This window comes from Cydia amplana, chromosome 17 (genome assembly GCF_948474715.1).
Source record: "Cydia amplana chromosome 17, ilCydAmpl1.1, whole genome shotgun sequence".
Lineage (NCBI taxonomy): Eukaryota > Metazoa > Arthropoda > Insecta > Lepidoptera > Tortricidae > Cydia > Cydia amplana.
The window spans coordinates 10,962,976-10,983,095 of NC_086085.1; the positions used below are offsets into that span (position 1 = coordinate 10,962,976).

The 20,120-nt window shown below is 36.5% G+C and overlaps 1 protein-coding gene across 1 annotated transcript in view; it reads left to right on the forward strand.

The window, feature by feature from the left end:
* Window positions 1–1,738: 1,738 nt before the first annotated feature.
* LOC134655971 (zinc transporter ZIP1-like) overlaps window positions 1,739–20,120 on the forward strand; it is a 41,307-nt gene continuing 22,925 nt past the window's right edge. The window contains exon 1 of the mRNA XM_063511486.1: window positions 1,739–2,164. Coding sequence (XP_063367556.1) covers window positions 1,888–2,164 — 277 coding nt within the window. The 5' untranslated portion in view covers window positions 1,739–1,887. The remainder of the gene's footprint in view (window positions 2,165–20,120) is intronic.

Genomic DNA, 20,120 nt, shown 5'->3' on the forward strand with positions numbered 1-20,120 from the left:
CTCGTTCAAACCAATTTTCGGTGGAAGTTTACATGGTAATGTACATCATATATTTTTTTTAGTTTTATCATTCTCTTATTTTAGAAGTTACAGGGGGGGGGACACACATTTTACCACTTTGGAAGTGTCTCTCGCGCAAACTATTCAGTTTAGAAAAAAATGATATTAGAAACCTCAATATCATTTTTGAAGACCTATCCATAGATACCCCACACGTATGGGTTTGATGAAAAAAAATTTTTGACTTTCAGTTCGAAGTATGGGGAACCCCAAAAATGTATTGTTTTTTTTTCTATTTTTGTGCGAAAATCTTAATGCGGTTCACAGAATATATCTACTTACCAAGTTTCAACAGTATAGTTCTTATAGTTTCGGAGAAAAGTGGCTGTGACATACGGACGGACAGACAGACGGACAGACGGACAGACGGACAGACGGACAGACGGACAGGCGGACAGACAGACAGACAGACAGACATGACGAATCTATAAGGGTTCCGTTTTTTGCCATTTGGCTACGGAACCCTAAAAAGTGCTGCGTGCTACATGCATTGCTGCCAAAAAGTTTTTCTTTGTGACTCTATACGTATGTATGTAGGTACACCCAGCCGCCGCCGCCGTACATGACCACTTTATTAATTCATTCGCTAATAATGTGTCTGCAATTTTGCAGCTGGCTGTACCTACGAGTAGAAATAAATTAATGTACATACCTAATTGTGACTGATTTTATATTTTTTTAACTGAGACGAATCTATTAATTTAAATCAGTCAAGGCATACAGACCGTAGCGCGTGCCTAAGATATAGTTAAACAAACATAGGTACATTAATTACACTTGATAATTCAGTGCTTCCAGGGTTCTTGACGAGTCATAAGTTAAGTTTCGTTTAATGAAAAGTATAGTTTTTGTAATTTAAACTTTAATTATAATATATTTAAAAAACCGGCCGCCGCAATTATATTATAAGTCACGTACACACATAACACACAGCGATTGTTAAAGCCTGACCAGGAATATACGCGCCATGTTGCGGAATTTCACTGGAACAAATTTTTTCATACTAAATTGAACTGTCACCCTATACATGAAAATAACAGCGCCCTCTTGACAATGATCATACCTATATTACTTACTGGTCATACTTTAATTCGTTCGTCACAGACGAGCGAGGGCCATAAGTCACGAAATTGACCAAGCCCAATCATGTCACTCATATGTTTTAATACATCTCAGTCATGTTCATGTCATAATATACAGGATGCTGCATGTAACAGGAGCAATAAATTAAACTTTAGGCTGTACTCTTCAAACTGACCAACATTTTGTTCAGCAAGTTTTGAAAATAACTCACGTTTTGATTTTTATTAAGTACACTCTAGAGTTTATTCTAAGACGCAATGAATTGCGAATTTTGTTATGTTTAAAGCGTGACAAGCAACGATAAACACACTGATGTCAGCGTACATTGAAGGCAATATTTATTTTGTATGAAAAAGAGGAAGACTAAAGGATTCATAATTATTAAAAGTTGCTGAACAAATGTTGGTCAGTTTGAGGAGCCTTTAGTTTAATTTATTGCTCCTGTTATAGGAAGCACCCTGTATATAGCCGTAGCTCCGAAAGTTAAATCCTCCTTGAGTGACGAAAGTTAAGTGCACTCCAAATTGATGTTGCAAGAGCCTTAAGGTTTTTGTAGAGCGCGGGAGTGGACGGTCCGACCGCCGGCGGCACCGACGCGACTAGTACCCACTCGGCGCTCGAACGACGCGCGCGCATATGATACCAGCACCAGATACCGATACCGATACCGATACCGTATAAAAAGGCGCGCGCCCTTGGTACCACACAGTTCAGTTCAAACCGGGCCGCACGTCAAACATTAAAATGCATTTCCGTAATGATGAAGATGATGATAGCGAGGGGGTTGTTCTGGCTAAAGGGGTGTCCATGGTTGTCCTTTTCTGTGCTTCCATGGTCTGCGGAATCGCTCCCCTGCTGCTGGCGAAGAAGTTCAACTGGGTCTCGGCTGGAGAGGCGAGCAACTTGAAGTCTACGAATCGGGTAGTGATGACACTGCTGTCTTTTGGGGGTGGTGTGCTTCTGTCGACCACCTTCATGCATCTGATTCCTGAAGTGGACCATAATGTGGAGTATTTGGAAGGTGAGTTTTTTGTTATATTTCGTTGGTAGTTATGGTTTAGATGTGTGTTGAGATTATAATCAACGCGGTGGTATAGTTCTACCTTAATTAATATAGGTACAAATGCGGTGTTTTCATTGAGATTACCGCTCGCGGATTTCATACTTATTATTAAATAAAGTTACTTTTATTTTCATGGTTCTACTTCTACTCATAAACATAAAAAAGATCCGATTTCATGAAAAGGTCTAAATCACGAAGCATGTCTTCAAACAGCTGTAAATCTTAACTCTTTCTATTTCTGAATAATCACTGTAGAGATACTCTACATATAGGTACGTCAGCATCAAAAGTAGCGAATCAAAAACTCGTCATTCTCAAATACAACTATTATTTCTCTATTATGTAGACCAATTAAACTGCGACAGATATTTTTGAACCCGAATTGTAAAGTTATTATATTTTAAATAACATGTTCCCACGAAAACAATAGAGCGGTATAAAAACAATAATAATAAATGAATCTCAAACAATACGTTTTTGTTGTATTAATTACTTTTAATTATTTTTTTTAATTAATGAAATAAATACCTTTTGTATAATATAAATAAAGTTTTCATTACTTTTAATTGCCTAACTAATTAATTCGGCTATTGGTTGCAAAAAATCGTTCGTACGTCAGTCGGTATATTTTTAATGAAATTTAACCTCTGCTTTAAATAGACGATACAAGTGCGAAAAGTAGGAAATTCGTAACGAGTGGCGATAAATTAAAACACGACCGAAGGGAGTGTTTTAAATCGACCCGGGTTGCGAATTACCTTTTCGCACGTGTAAGTATTGTACAACGTTTTACAGTACATATGGCCCTTTAAATTTTCGACATACGCACGTATAAGTGCTAGTTACCGCACTAGGCCGGTAAATTAGCACCATATCTACTGTAAAATAAATTACTTCCAATGATATATACATGCCTATTGACTACTAAAAGTGTTGTTATGAAACTCATACGAAATAACATTATGCATTAGAGCATGAGCATGAGGTCGATCAAGGGCAACCGTGAATTGTGGAGGTACTTCATTAATACTATCAACAGCCTTGCATTGCTGGAATACATTAACTCTAAATTTATTTCAATGATAACACTTTAGGACAGCGGTTCCTAACCTGAGGGTAATTACCCCCGTCGGGGTAAAACTGGTATTTTACGGGGGTAATAAGCTAACCTAATATAACAATACAACAAACGTACACGTTTTATTTTTTATTACCATTGGGAGGAGGGGTAAAATTAGGTTCCCTAGTTAGTCATAGGGGTGACCGGACTGAAAAGGTTAGGAACCACTGCTTTAGGAGGTAAATGTTGTGTCTTGAATCGATACGCCATTATATTGATTATTGACCCACCTATTAGCAACAATTTATATAAGTACCGTATTTTTTTCGAAAAATTATAAATTTTTGGTTCTACTTCGAATAAAGTGTATACGGTCTCCATGGGATTATGCGATCGACAACACAAACGCAATTCTTCCTATTCGCGATTCCCATACAATATGGATTCGTCTGTATCAGTTTGGTTACGATTTTACATAGGACCTACATTTTGTATGGTCCGTCACAAACGGAATCATACTTTTTATATAAATTGGAGATAAGTATTATTTTTCCGTTTATTGAATACACTGCCGTATTCGAACTTCAAGATATTCACAAGAGACGACACGTACTAGATCCATTCTATGTAGATACGTTATAGTTTAGATTTCAACTAGTTCTCTTTTGCAGCGCAATTCGGGCAACCAATGTCACTTTTACGATAGATCGTGTTAGATATCTATTAGATGTGAATTAGATCTCTAAGTAATATCTTGTGGAAATCGTTCAAAAGTATCTCCAGAATCGCGGAAATGTCAAATTTGACAGGTTAGATCTTAAACATATCGTTATCGTATCTTGGCGATGTCTAATAGATATCTATTACAAAATCCGACTCGGGCCCACAATAACCTAGTCGTGAGTGTCGTGACTCTCAGTACCTATTACCTAGCCCAAGATTTTCAAATTTTTGGAAAAGTACAGGTAAATTTGTTTATGAATTAAAAGACGTTTACTTTAACAATGTACCTGCCAAGTATTAGATATCTCTTTTTACCTCAATGCAACGTACTATTCCACTGTTTACTATTTTGATTCGGAAATAATTAGATATCAGTTTATTATCTACTTAATCCCCAGACCAATTGAGCAACACCGCCGTAAATATGTAAACATGCAGCAACATTTAACTAACCTTCAGTAGACCTTATGACGATACAGGTTGATATGACCACTGCTCTTTGAAGTAACTAAACTTCCGAAAGACACATAATATTATGGCTCCTCTACACGATGGGCCAGCGCCGGCCACTCCAAGGGACGCAGCCATGCGGTAGAATGAGATAGCAATATCACTTGCTCCCTCTAACGCATAAATGCGTCCCTTGGAGTGGCCGGCGCTGGCCCATCGTGTAGGGGAGCCATTAAAACGTATTTTAAGTCGATGAATGCTCGATATGTTTCGCTCTATAACGAGGGAGTTCTTCAACGGGAGCACGCGTTGGCGCCAATGTGTATATGTACCGTTTTTTTCAACTGCGTTATTTCAGTTGCGTCAGCTCTGTAAACTGTACATAAAGTTTACATCTACAATCCCGGCAGTTTCCAATCGTATGAATGTAATATGAAAGGTTATTTTTTTCAATTTCCCAGATATGTACTATCGGGTGCTATCGGTAGCGATTCCATAGTCAGAATTTATTTTACACTGAAAGAAATGATTGCATTACAGCAGCGGGCGGCAACCCGCGGCCCACGGGCCGCATGCGGCCCGTGAACCTGTCACTTGCGGCCCGCGAGCCTCCCTGGCTATTTTGTATGCAATATTGACAAACGACAATGTCTGATAAAGTCATAAATATTAACAATGTGCGGCCCGCGTCAACTTCGTAAACTACTATGTGGCCCTTGGCTGCTAAAAGGTTGCCGACCGCTGCATTACAGTAACAATAGTTATTTGTACAACAAGAGATCAAAGTTTGATATTTCTTCGAGTGCTTATTTTGAGTCCCGTGCAAGCGAAAGATTCTATAGTAGATCTCTATTATCTATAATCTAATTTAGAATCTTGAGCGTAGTAAGGGACTCAAAAGTGCACGAGATGTAAATAACTTTGATCTCGTGTAGTTCACAAAACTTTTCACCTCGGCAGTGAGAACATATTAGACACCTGAAAAATGTAGGTAATCCTTCTTCATCACTTACCTATTCACTCATGTTTTCTTAAGATATTCTAACAATTAAGTTTAATTACCGCAATCAAACACAACAACAAAACTTAATAAATTTCAGTAAAATAGGTAATAATATATGAAAACAACGATCATCCATTGGTTGACACTTCAATCGACAACTTTTTTTTGTAAAAAAAAACATTATAAGATACGGTCCGAATTGCGGATACTTACTTTATTTGTAAACTTTAGTAGAGATTCTTAAAAGTATAGTTATTTATTTTACGTGATATTCTGTGTATTTTTTGAGTTCATTATTTTAATCGTACAAGTAATAACGTAAAATATAGTGTTTTTATTACTTAGTTTTTATCAAATCTTAAACTTTATTTTCATTATTTAATTATTAAGAATTCATACTCGTACGTGTTTTGGAACGAAGCGTTCTGACGTTTTTCGGGGGTATATTATAAACCGTCTATATACCTACCGTTGAATGTCGTTTGAACTTTTTTTGTCTCTTTATTTTTGCTAACGACGTGAAAGGGACAGAGATAATAGAATCCAAGTATTTCGAACTTGTATTAGACCCCGCATGTTGAAATTACATTTGAATATTAAGGTCACTTGAATGTCATTTTGTCTCACTCAGTGAGCAAAATGCGATTTTGCTCACTGTTTTTAAGTAGCAAAGTACCCTTGTTCGAGCTGCTGAGGTGAAAAGTATTTTGTTACTAACACTTATAATCATTATTAAAAATTGGGATTTGCGAACTATATGTCACCTCTGTCACCTGTTACAGAATTGAGCATAATGTGTTAAATTTCTTTATTACTCGAGTTCAGTTTTTTAATTAAGTATACTCGTGTTACATTCTTTGAATTACTCAATGTATTTGGCTACTTAATTATTACTTTTGACAAAGAATCTTTAACATCTGATAATTCATTAAGAATGTATGATTGAGAACTGGCTTTATTTTACTATTCTATTTACGTTTCGTGTTTTTCTTTCGAGCCTAGTATATATTTGTAAAAAATCATATATGACTGACATGACTGACTACTAATATATCTACAGCATTTACACTCGGATTCAGAGTGTATTTGAATTTATATCCATTTAAAATCACTTAACAACATTTAACAGTTTTAACTAATTTCATAACCGTAAATTATATCAATAGCCCCAATAAAACAATTGCCGTATCAATGAAGTTTTCGTCAATTTCAATTCAATTGACGGCTCATTAGAATGTGCGGTCATTATCTAACTCTTGCGCAACCAGAGTCACTAGGCCACTGTCCGACAGAGGCGTAAGATGAGGCGTGTTATTCCGACTACTTACTTATTTTAAGGCTCAGTCTAACCAGTTAAAAAAACTATTTTTACGTACGAAATTTGTTGAGGATCTCGAAGTAACGTTACAGTTGGCACCCGATAACTCTATTTGCTTACGATCACGCAACGGTGATTCTCATCTTGCCTATTCCAGTTTGCCAGTTACCAGTTTTCGATAATCGACCTATTATCGCATGTTGATTCAGACACTAAATTCGAGTTATTTTAATGACTTGTTACTGTACTGTTATTTGTTAGAACCAGCCAAATATAAATGGAAATGCCATCAAAATTTTATTGCATTCAGTATAACATTCATACAGTAGTTCATTCGGTATAACGGTCGGCAGAACCGATTGAAAAGTTGTTGAAAAGGCCATAATGATGTTACTAGCAAACTGATATATTTTCCCGTTCAAACTGGTGTTTAAACCTTATCTTGACAAATGAGAGATGTGATATCAAGCATATCTTGCGCCTAAATTCCTCAATAAAAGGATAAAATCATGGGTATCTTGTCTTGCCAAGAAAAAAGGAAAAATCACAGTCATGTCCCACAACTTTCGGTGTGTTAAACATCTGACTCTATATAAGTAATCGAATAATGTATTATGTAAATCGAGTTCTACAATTCAAATATCCAAGCCCTTAGCAGTCAAGCGGTTTCTGGCCACCCGCCAACCGTATCTACCAATACAAGTCAAGACCCTGTCTCACGTGTTCGTTATAAAATATTTATATAATATTTAGTGGAATCACTAATCGATCACGTGTCTTTCGTTATTCGTTATTGCGCCGTTCGTATCGTTGTGTATGGAATTATATGAGTGATATCTTGACAGTATTATGATGTGTAAATTCGATAATTATTCTATCGATATCGATGATAGCTAACCTACGTACCTACGCATCTAGGTACAGTATATGTCTGTACTTCTATTGTATGTTTTGCAGGCTATAGGTAATATTAGAGAGAAGAGAATAAAGAGATATGATGGAGCCTAGCCCAGTCAGGGAGGCTTATACAATATATTTTTAATTACAAGTACAGTCGCCATCATTTATATCGGAGCGACCAAAGTGCTCACAAATATCTAAACGCGCCTCTATTGTCAAGTGAGGCGTTAAAGCGCGTGTTCAGAATTTCATTTTGGAATAGACCTTCCTCGGCCGCTTCGATATATCTGATGGCGACTGTACAGTGTGTGTACAAATAAACTTGCTTCCTTAAGGCTTCTCTCTCTACCCACCTACTACTAGTCAAAGTAATCATACAGACCTTTACAAGGAAATAAATTGCTTTGCAATGCAATTATGCACACTGTAAAACAAACGTAACTAGACGAGGCTTCCCCGGCACGTCGCCAGCCACGAGATCGTTAATGACTGTTGACTTAGCTACCGTAAAACGGGGTGACTTTAGGAAATTTTGGGGATACTTTGATAGTTTTAAAACTGCCACAAAATTAGCATTATTCATTATTTTCCCGAACTGTTCGTATAATAAGTTAGATTATTATACATACTTGTTTACCTACTAATAAAAATTCCGAATAAAAATATGTTACGGCTGAAAAACTGAAATATCTAAGTCGCCCCTGCATTTGAAAGTCACCCCGGTTTACCGTACTTACAGTCAAGGTCAAACAAAAAGAAAAATAGTAAAATAAATGGTAAAGTGGCAAAAATCTATATTATTAACGATCATAACGAGTTTGACGCTCGATCGCATCAGTAGGTATTTGATCTTAACTATGTCCTTAGAAGACTAGAATCAGTACAAACAGCTATCACTCTTAACTGTCTATCGGACCTTAAATGTCTTTTGTAAAAAGGTCCACCGATGGACAGTTAACAGTGTGGGCGATGGTACAAGTTGAACGTCAATTCGTAACAATTTTCATATTACTACTTAATTTATTAGTAATTATACCTACTTGTTGGTTTGAGGTGATGTACCTCCTACCTACTCCAGGTTGTCATGATGTTTGTTTTAGTAGGTACATTATATATCATTTTGGTTTATCCGTGACTAAGTAGTAGTAGTTTTTGTGAGGTACCTAATAAAAACAATTATGAATCAGAGTAGAAAACACGGCGCTTGAGTCTGGGGTTCGATCGAAATTACTTTTATACATAACCTTTTTCACAAACTACGAATCAGTCAGCAATAAGAATCACACTTATCACATTTGCATTACATCTGCCATCCCGATAAATTTTAGATTTTCGATAGACATTTATCGATATATGAGTGCCATCTTGCCCCTGTTATCGATACTCTTCTTTCATAATCGCATCACTATTTGCCAGGTACTTCACCTTTCCTTTCATATCACACTTTAACTGTTTATCTACTAACTAACGTCTGATAACGTCGTTACTGCAATGCAGAAATAGACCGTTCTTATCTGATTTAATGACTGTTTCTTTCTGTCTTTATCAAACAAGGAAACATTGCAATTGACGTACCTACGTACCAGAGACATGTAAATGAAAAAGTCTGTTAAGCCTCGAAAACTCCATACCAAGATGCGTTTCATATCTGTTGTTGATGGAATCATTACTGAGGTGTCGAAGTCTTAGATAGGTACATCAACATTTATTTCCACCATGCGACGTTATCTATTTCGGCTCCAATATGATTCAAATGTCAGATGCACGTTCGAATTGGCCTGTAAATTGTATTACTGTGGGTATTTTAAGCTCCATACTCTATAAATACCGATAATATGTCAACTGAGTTCTCGTGGCGTGGCGCGTGTTGTCGCGCGTAACGTGATTAAGTATACAGATTGACAGTCCTTTTATTTACCGGTCTCTCTGTTCATTGCTCAAAACAATGGCCAGATATGCGATAGATATGTAAAAGGGCTGGGAGCCAAGTTTTTAATCTCTATTGTGCTCGGCGTTATTCTAATTATTTTTTCCAGTGCCATGAATGAGTACCGGAATGTGTCGATCTTACGATATGTATGAAGTTTCTCATGGGTATTTCACTTTTATGATACTTACGTTAAGTTTTTCTGGATTAGCCTCGATGTTAATCAAATTTCAATCTCAATGCAATTTTGATGTAATACCTAATCAGTTAGTTGGTTTGACAGACAGTGGTATTGAATAATATAGTTAAATATAGTATATTTTGTAGTTCATTAAGATAACCATCGGTATAATAGTCCGATTGGCACTGATTCTTTTTATGTGGTAACCTTAACGATACTACATGTGTGAGGCGAACTTATTTCTATTCACAATATTATATACTAGTCAACTCTATGCCAAAGTTAAAAGACAAATTAACAAAAATTCAGGCTTTATGAAACCGTTTTAGTTATTACTTAACGTAATTGCTTAACTGTATTTTTTGTTAAACCATAGCTTAATAGCTAATACGTTTAAAACGACACACACATTAATTTCTATACCAACACAGTGATATAAGCAGTAAATAAATAAATAAAGTAAATAATAAGTGCAATATGCAATAAGTGCAATTATGCAAGTGCAAGTAAAAAAAAACTATTCTATTCTATTCTATTCAATGTAATAGATGCGTCATGCACGTTCGTGACTAGGAAACCGAGCGGGCCGTGGGAAATACCTTTAAAGTACCTACATAAAGTACATAGGTATAGATATTAGATAGCCTATAAATAGGTCAAGTGCCAAGGGATTAGGTAGCAATATACTGGTTTAGATTTAGTATAATAGGCTTTGTTTTGAAACTGCGCCGAAGGCTGACGCTGTGTGAAGGCCGAACGGCAGTTTATTTTGTTTACATTCGTATGATGCAGCGTTTGTTTTAGTTTTATTCTGTCTCTGTGCTTATTTTATTCGTTTCTATATAATTACTCGTATTATAAGTTTGTTTTGACTCAATGTATAGAGTTTTAGTTTTGTAATATCACTACATAGTATAAAACAAAGTCGCTTCCCGCTGTCTGTCTGTCTGATTGTATGCTTAGATCTTTAAAACTACGGAACGGATTTTGATGCGGTGTTTTTAATAGATAGAGTGATTCAAGAGGAAGGTTTATGTATAATTTTTTAACACGTGGGAAGCTGGGGCGGGTCACTAGTATGCTATATATTTGTATAATAGAGCGATGAGAGAAATAGGCAAACAACATGTGACTCGAAAATGTATTTTATCTCTATCAAGCGTAGTAGGTAAGTACCTAAATAGCGTACTTTTACTGTTGTGGGTATATAATACCCACACAGAATATCGAGATACAAACTTCTCAGTCTACCGTTTTTCCAAGTCATCGAGCTTTCCCCTTATTTACCTACTTCCTGAATCTTGTTTCTTCACTTTCTTGTCTAAGTTAACAACTTAATCTCTTTGATCGTGGAATGGTGCACTTATATTAATAAATATTCTACTAAAGAAAAATATATTTTAATCGAAAGAAATCTATAGTCATTAAAGCGTTTATTAACGCTACAAATAAACTGCCATTCTTACCTGAGTTGAGTTAAGGGGAAAACAAGGAATAACTTTCTTAGTTCACAAAGAGTACGTGCGTAGACATACAGAGCACAGCACGTACATTAATAGTCGACAATTTAACTAACTGACCGAATGTAAACCTTATTTCGTCGAGATAAAGTCTACCTATGTTCATTTTATTGTATTGTTGTTAGTACGTAATTTATTTAAGTGCACGTCTAAAGTTTTATGCCTTCCGCTGATTACTTTCCTCACTTTACCACCCAAGAAGGAAACAATCAGGCATGGTTTTTATTTAATTTGTTTTTTTGGGCGTTTGCTTTTAAAATTAAATACCGATGACGAGACATAAGTAAATCTAAATCAAAAATTTTGGCACTGCAAGTAGTTTTGGACGCAAATATAAATATACCGACCTAATTCAATTAATGCGTCTATTTATCATGATAGGTATAATATTATTAAATATATTAAAAACGGGTCATTCACGTATTTTAAATCGTAAACGCTCGACATGTCGAGCGACCCGTTTTTAATATATTTAATACTATGTTTTTTTATTTAAATGATTTAAAATTATTGCATACTAATAAGTATACATATGTTTATAGTCATATTAGAACTATTTAATTCAGGTTAGAAACTATTAGGATTTAGGAGCACCTAATCGAATTCTATTAATATTTAAACATTACTTCCGGAGGTAATCCTCATTAGAACACCCGCTTAGCAACTTCTGCTGCTGACTGTACATAAGTCAAAATAACATATAAACACAAACGAGTCATAGCTAAGGCCAGTAACGCGTTTATAAATAACGCCATTAGATCGTTATAAAACCACTCAAACCAACCAATTCAATCAGATTTAATATTAACTTTAGTTATGTTTACAATTAAGGAAATTCAAACAGCTATTGAAATGATAAATAACAAACAACACTAGGTTACCTGAAAATGTGAGTATGGCGGAGGCATATTTTCCTGATCGATTACAGATATAAGTAATAAATTATAATAATAGTTGGTTTCTGTACAACAACACAACAACACACACACAAGATAGTCTAAGGAAAATAAAGTATTCGCTCGTTCGATTATTTTATTAGGTACTTTTTAACATAGCTTGGGTACGGTGTCATCTCAATACAATTTTGAGATCACAGCTGTCACCTTACTCAACACGTACTCGAGCTATGTGAAAAATATTATGTAAACTGTAAACTTGTACTTACCGAAATATAATAAATATATTGTAGTTAATAAACCAAGATCATTTTTCAAAAAGCAGAACATTGAATTTCATTTAAGATTGCATTTACCTTTAAGTAAATGCCACATTTTTTAAACATTTATAAGCATTTACTCACTAAAACCAGGCACTAGCATCTTTGTCTTATAATCTCTAATTCTCTATATTAGCAAGCCTAACCTTACCGTTACCAATCAAATAAATTAAATTGCATAATATACGAGAGTTCTCTCACCTTTATACGGTCCTTATACGGCCTTCTCAGTTCACACGTAAAACAACATATAATTTGAATAATATACCAGTATTATATCACTATTAAAATAATATGTACAGTATGTTCCTTATACGGCTGACTGGGTTCACACGGAGTCACGGCCAGCGATCATTCCAATGGCTCGCCGAATACCGACACGTGGATGAAACCCAGTATTATTAGTGAAGAATGAAAAATTCTTAATAAAATAATTACCTAATTATTGTAATAAATGGCGGCGTAGCATGATATGCCTATGAATTTCAAGATCTGGTGGATTATATCGTACCTTATTCACTTTGTTTCTTTTTTCTTCTCAAGATGAGTACGAAAATAAAAACAAATCTAGAACAAAAGTTGGGATTACAACCGAACAACCTAAACCAAAACTTCCTATAAACTAGTTATCCTAAGGCGCATGCTCGGCAAGCTATAAAAAACTCTTGGTAAGCAACACATTTACATACATTACTAGACATAGTTGTAATACTTTAGCATAATTTTACGATTAACATAAGTCATAATATACAAATAATGTGTAATGGTATTTACAAGCTTTTATGAGCTTTGTTGTATCAAATGTAACACATTATTATACCTGTTAAAGTAATTCTTCTTTATGTATAGGTATTAAATCGGTACACGGCGGGAAGAAGTTGATAACTAGAGTTATTTTATTGAAAAAATTTGAACTTAAAATTAAATTGCATAAGGTTCAAATTTCTTCCATTTTTTCCCCGCGAGTTATCAACTTCTTCCCGCCGTGTACGGAAATATACGTGTAGTTAAGTAAGAAACATACCTATTACTACATAAAAATCTGACAAAGTATTTTTGGGCAAGCCTCTAAGTGTTTAAAGTGAGATACCTACAGATGTAGTGTATAATTATTTTTCATCGCATTTTCACGGAAATGTACGAACGTGTTTTGCTATTTTAGTCAGTCTCAGTACAAAAAGTACGAAGGTTGACTGAAGAAGCATGACAAATACGAACGTTTCCGGGAAAATACGATGGAAGACAATGTACCTACTACGTCTAACCACAGAATAAATAATAGTACTAAGGACAGAAGACTCACTCTCTAACAAAACGCGTCTGTTACGATCAGCACAGATATGGCCGCTAGGTGGCGACAGCGCCACGCGCGGCTTATGGCTTTCCCCAAAAGTGGGGCCGAACAGAATGTACTTTTAGCTACCTGTAGCAAAGCGACGAAATCGCGGAGTGAGACACGCGGTCTAACTCAATGACTAGTGCAAAATGCACTATGTATAATTGAGGTTAACGCCATCTAGCGTTAGCGTTAATTACTTGAAACCCCTAAGCACATCACTGTTAGTACTCGAGTTATATTAATACCAGTTAGAGCGAAACTCACTAGAGGGCATCTAAATCAATAAAGAAAAACTCAATGACATTACATGTAACAGTTTTTCATGTAATGTCATTGAGTTTTTCTTTATTTATTTAAATGCCATCTAAATGAGTGGCCATCTAAATCTTACGGTCACATGATCGTCTTACGCTGTCTCGAGTTTAACATTTTTTCCCCACCTCAAAAAGTGCATAGCGCCGCAAAAGAAGTTTTCACTTCAAAAATATTACGAGGTAAGACAGGTTAAGAATGTTTAGCTAGACTAGGTACTTTAGTTGAAACGGAGACGAAAATGGTTCCGCCGGACATGGGGCCAGTTTCACGACAATTTCCTCGATCCGGTATTGTGTAACTGTATTGATAATGCCAGAGTTCATACCGGATTTATTCGAAAATCATCTTTACTACCAAGTTTATAGAGCTCATTATCGTTGCGTATTTTTCTTACCGGAATATTGAGGACAACTTCAGAATTGCAAGATTATGGGTTATGTAGACTTACATCGTTGATATTGCTGTCCTGTTTCAGCATGATTGTTAGCTAGTACATACGTGAAAGAGAGCGAACATTTGTTTGATCTTCTAGTGCAGTAGTTTGCTGAGTATCTAGCAACTGCTTCGAAAGATTATATGTCGCTGAAACTTGAATGTAACATGGTTTTATACGTTTTGTAAAGGACTTTTTCCCAATAGCAACCTCATTACATACATACATAGGTATCATCAATATCATCATATGCGAGCGAAATAGAGTGATATCAATTTTCAAATTTCAATTCGATTGTCGCTCCATGTGTTTGCCGAGGCCTCACAGCCCAATTCGAACGTACAGGCATCAAAATGATATTTGAATTATGTTATTTAGTTATCGTGCATCTCGCTCATACTTGTCCGTACATGTATTGGCGCGGGCGAGACGCACGATGACTAAATAATATGATTCACACATCATTCTGATGTCAGTGTACGTACGAATTGGCCCGTCTCTCTGTAGCTTACCGTTGTGTGTTTTATGCAATATACCTACCTATATCGTTTTGTATGTATGTATATCGCCATTGCCAACAACAGTGATTTAAGTACCATTGAATAGGGGCTAATCAAGTGGTTAAACTGTGATTGTAGACGCTTAATTACAGACTGCATCTCATTATGTCATTATAATGTATACGTCTTAGTGCTTCTAGTTAGATCATAATGTTACATAACTCGAGTTTTTGCAAATCTTAAATATATTTACTTATTAAACAATGTACGTTTGTTTGTCTGCTATTTGAACTTGACATTGGACGTTTAGAAAGGGCGGACTTGTTTTGAAGTCGTGTAAAAACGCTTAAGAAAAAGGTATTGCCTTGCAACTTTTAGTTACTGGAGTTGGTATAGACTATAGATCTATATCTTTCAAAGCAAAACAACAGACTTGACCTCAGGAAGCATTTCGTGCTGTTAATTGCTTAATAGCTCGATTATTAAGCTCTATTTACCGCTGTAAAACCTAAAGTAATCTCAATAAATTATGTGATACATACCTACCTTATTGTTTCAAAGATCTTCATTTAGCATAATGTTCGATGTCCTTTGGAAATAAAAATCTTGGGACACTTTTTTTCTCCTATTAAAATCGCAAATTTTACATGAAAAACTTCTATGAAATTATGGCGTTGCAGACTTTTCTTGGTCTAACTCTAGAACTCTCAAAGCGTGATAAAGACCGTATAAAATTGTAATCCTCAAATATTAAATGACCTAATATCAAATGGACAATAAATGCTAATTAAGCAAAGCTTGTTTCACGCAAACCAATTGAAACAAAAAGTCACTTTCTTAAGTTCAATGACACTGAAAGGACGCTGATTTCACTTCAGATACCGATAAAGATACGGAAGCACACTCAGATGTTAAAAAATATGATACCAATTTTTTATACCACGTCGGTGGCAAACGAAAACGGCCACCGTAGCCTAAGCCTGCAATTCCAGGGGTGTTACATGCGCGTTGCCGATCCTAACCAATCTTAACTGATGAGTCTCGTTTACGCTAAGTCAGGATTTATCTCACTTATAATTATAACCCCTTTGCAAGTTTTTCAATGTAGTTTTCTGACACACTCGCTATTCCAAAGACTCGTGACCAGTCATATGCTGGTATTTGTCAGGTACCCTTCACCTGGAAATTTTCGGCTGGCAAACCTAGGAGTTCGCGTATCCCACTTTGAGAACCCTCGCGCAAATCTAGTGATCCGAGAAGGACGCAAGATACCAAGCTGTTGTTTTATTTTTAAAACCTGAATACAGCTTCACGTAAGATAAAACAATCTCGTGTTGCGTAACGTAAAGTTAGATCACATGTCGGACAGTATAGTGGTTGTGACCTATGACCTAACATACCTAGCTCTTTTAGTGCCTCCGCCGTCTTTCGCGGGTGCACTGGGCTATAACCGCGAAAATCCAAGTTCGCAAATTGCGGGCATTTTTCTCTGTCACACTAATTACGCCTTCATTGGAGTAAAAGAGAAAGAATCCCGTATCTATCGGATCGGGGTATCATCGTATAGGTAAAATAGGTAAAGTCGCAACTCGCAAGTGTCCGCTTCTGTTAGCGTTGCTCAATGCTCATATCAATAGGCAGTACCTACACCTATATAGTATAGTAAAATATAACATTATAAAATTCTTTCTTAGACATTGATTTACCATGTAAACAGGTATACAAGGCGAGTTATGGATGCATTCATCGAACCCATTAACTTTGCCGTCGCCAGCTGACGCATGTAAAAGTCATGTCTCCCATTGTGTCATCCATTGTTTCACGTAACTAATGACGTTCGATTCCAACCCGCAAGTCTTTTTAAGTAGGCAAGGTGGTCTTTCTTTGAACGGTCAAGCTCGATATAGGTACGTAGCGCGGCTCGACCAAGAACATCTATCATAGTAATTTTCCGGCTTATATTATAGAATAGTCCGCGATCTACCCAGCTGTAGAATTAACTTACTGTCGATGTTTTATTAAGAGATTATTGTACTTATTAAAAACGTTGGATTTGCAAACTTCCATGGGCTACGCTAAATACTTATATACTACATTACAAAAAAATTGTAATATGACACACTCAGCAAATACAAAATCAACTGTACTGTACCTGACTGAGTGACTGGCTTTCACTATCCTTCAACCCAGAGAGGAAACTAGATAGACCGTTTATTTATATTAGATACCTACACCATAAAACCTTTGGTTTCAGCCTAGTTTTGTACCTACTCCTGGCCGATTGTTATTAGGTACCACAAGCTAATTGTTAAACTTATCTTGATTTTAATTTTAATGTATATTTTGATTTATTATTTATTTATATTATTTATATGAGCCTAGAGTGTCCCACTGCTGGGCAAAGGCCTCCCTCCTCCCTTTCCACGTATCCCGGTCTTGACCCGTCTCGTCTCCCACCAGTTCCTGTCAAAGGCGTCGAGGTCATCCCGCCAACGCCGTCGAGGTTTGCGCGGTTATATTTTGATTTATCTTCCATAAAGTCAAATTGGCAATTGTATACCTATTGTATTTTTCCTTTTTCCAGCACAGCGTAAATTAGCCAGGTTCTTGAACAAGGCGCCTACATAAGCTCAAAGGCTTTGTATGTCCTAAGTCCTAACGCCTAACTTTAAACTGGTTATGTAGATCGTAGCGGTGAACCTTGAACTTATACTATTATGCTTGAACTTATGCACGCAAACACACGTTTATCAAAAATGGGTTAAGTTGTATTTTACACGAACTTGAGTTTAAATCATAAGTAGGCCGCCACGCCAGCTCTTCGGTCACCAGTTACGTCAACCAGACGCTGCGCGATTTCTGCGAACAACTTATGCGAGTAGGTAGGTAGTTGTATGTTGTGGGCTAAAGTTACCCGAGTTTACGGTTCTGCAAAAAAGTGGGTCAGCAACGCGCATGGAATTGCAAGCGCCTATAGGCCACTGCAAGCGCTTACAGCATAGGTGGGCTGCATGCTTGTTTACCACCGACGGTATAAAAAAACAACGGATTGCATTCCGGGAGTGCCGGCAGAAGTGACAAACTCACGTGTCCGTCTTACGTGTTACGAATCTTACGGTCACGTGACCTGTCGCGAGTTTAACATTTTTTCCCCATCACAAAAAGTGCACAGGCCGCTAAAGAAAATTTCACTTAAAAAAAGCTTCACTTGGGTTGCTATTAACACGGTTAACAATTAGGTAGGTAAGTGGGTAGGTACTATTGACTGCACTGATATTTCAATCATTCATTCAGGCCTCACAGACAAAGGGGCGGCAAGTCAAAAGTAAATATAAACTGCTCAGTTCACGGTGCACGTTCTATTTATCATTAATGTTAAGAATGGTGTTCGGCGCGTTATCTGCAGACGTGATCGTATGCGCAAATTGTACGGAATTCGTTACTCATATCAGCGTCTTTGGCTGCGTAACATTTGGCACTTGTAAAGTAACGGGCAAGGTGGACGGTTATAGCCTTTTCGCATAAGTTCTAGATACCAATACCTACATATTTACCAGTGAATAGTCTATTACCAGATTAGTTGTATTATTATATTTACCATATAGTGGGTCATGATCTCTTGCAGTTGTAGAAAGCAATCTGTGCAGTTAGGATGCATTTTCACCAGATGCCAGAGATGAGCAAGGATGCGTAGCGAGGGATGTGTTTTAAGAACCAATAGAACCGATCTCTGGTCGAAACGTAGGAAGCTACCGACGAATAAATAGATAAATAATATTAAAAAAACAAAATTTTACCTTACGATCTTTCTTAATTTATCTCAGTGTCCAGAAACACACACAACTCAGAACTAGTATTTGGTTTTACTGATACAGACATTTTTTAAACATCTGACTCTACGTTATCAAACCCAAAATGTTGGCCAAAACGATGTGGATGGTAGTAGGAAGTTTTCATTGTATGTAGGTAAGTAATCAAGTGTAATCATGACAAAAATAAAATAACACTTGCACAGTCGGTGCTCAGCTCAGCTCAAATCGAATTCTAATAAATGTAAATCGATACTTAATATGTACCTACAGACATCTCAATCTCATTTAGCCAAGTTGACCATGATTTTGCGAATCAAATCGCGTTCCCCAAATAGACGTTGCGTTGAATGAATACTTCCGTGTAGCCACTTAAAATGAATGTGGCGTTGGCCAGTACAAACCTAACCAACTGAATGCATTTAATTAAAATTATGATAAAGATTTTACTGAATATGGGGCAAGTGTGACTAAACTAGCAACGATTGAATATTAATAAGATGTTGTTTTGTTTTTATGGTGTAAAATGTGTGGTACCTTTCGCATTGGGACGTACAGTGAGCTGCAAAATTGTATGGAGAAATTATGAATTGATAAATTTACCATGCACTTTTACGGCTGATGATGAATTTTACCTACAAGCTATGTGAAATTCTAGATTGTTCCTAGCACTAAAATAAAATAGGTTTTTATTAATTAAAAACATAATAACTATTAAAAAAATAAAACATTATAAATAAAAAATTTGGCCTAGGTCGTGGTCGCTCGGTAGGGTACCCAGAAGGCTGGCCGCATTGCTGGATGGCAATGCTGATCCGCTGGGCAAAATATTGGCCAGCCCTCTGGTCACCAGAAGCCTCTATAAGGCGCTTTGATAGCTCCTTATAGAGGCTACGTGCGCTAGGTCCCCACGGCCCCAGGGTTTACACCCCAAACGCCGCAAATATGTAGCTACTACCTAGTGTCGCATATTTGCGACGTTTGAGGCTTTCGGCTGAAAATAAAATATAGTTAAGTAAGTTAACATTAACCCCAAGGAGCATAGTTTTTTGTAGAGTCTGAGTTAACTCCAAAATTGTACAAATCATGACAAATTGTACAAATCATGACATGTTGTATAGGTACGTGTCCGATTCATACTTTGTTTCCTTTGTGTTGATTTGAAACGATAGTTAAAGACATTAAAGGCACTTCTTTGCCTGGTGATCTGGAACGAAAAG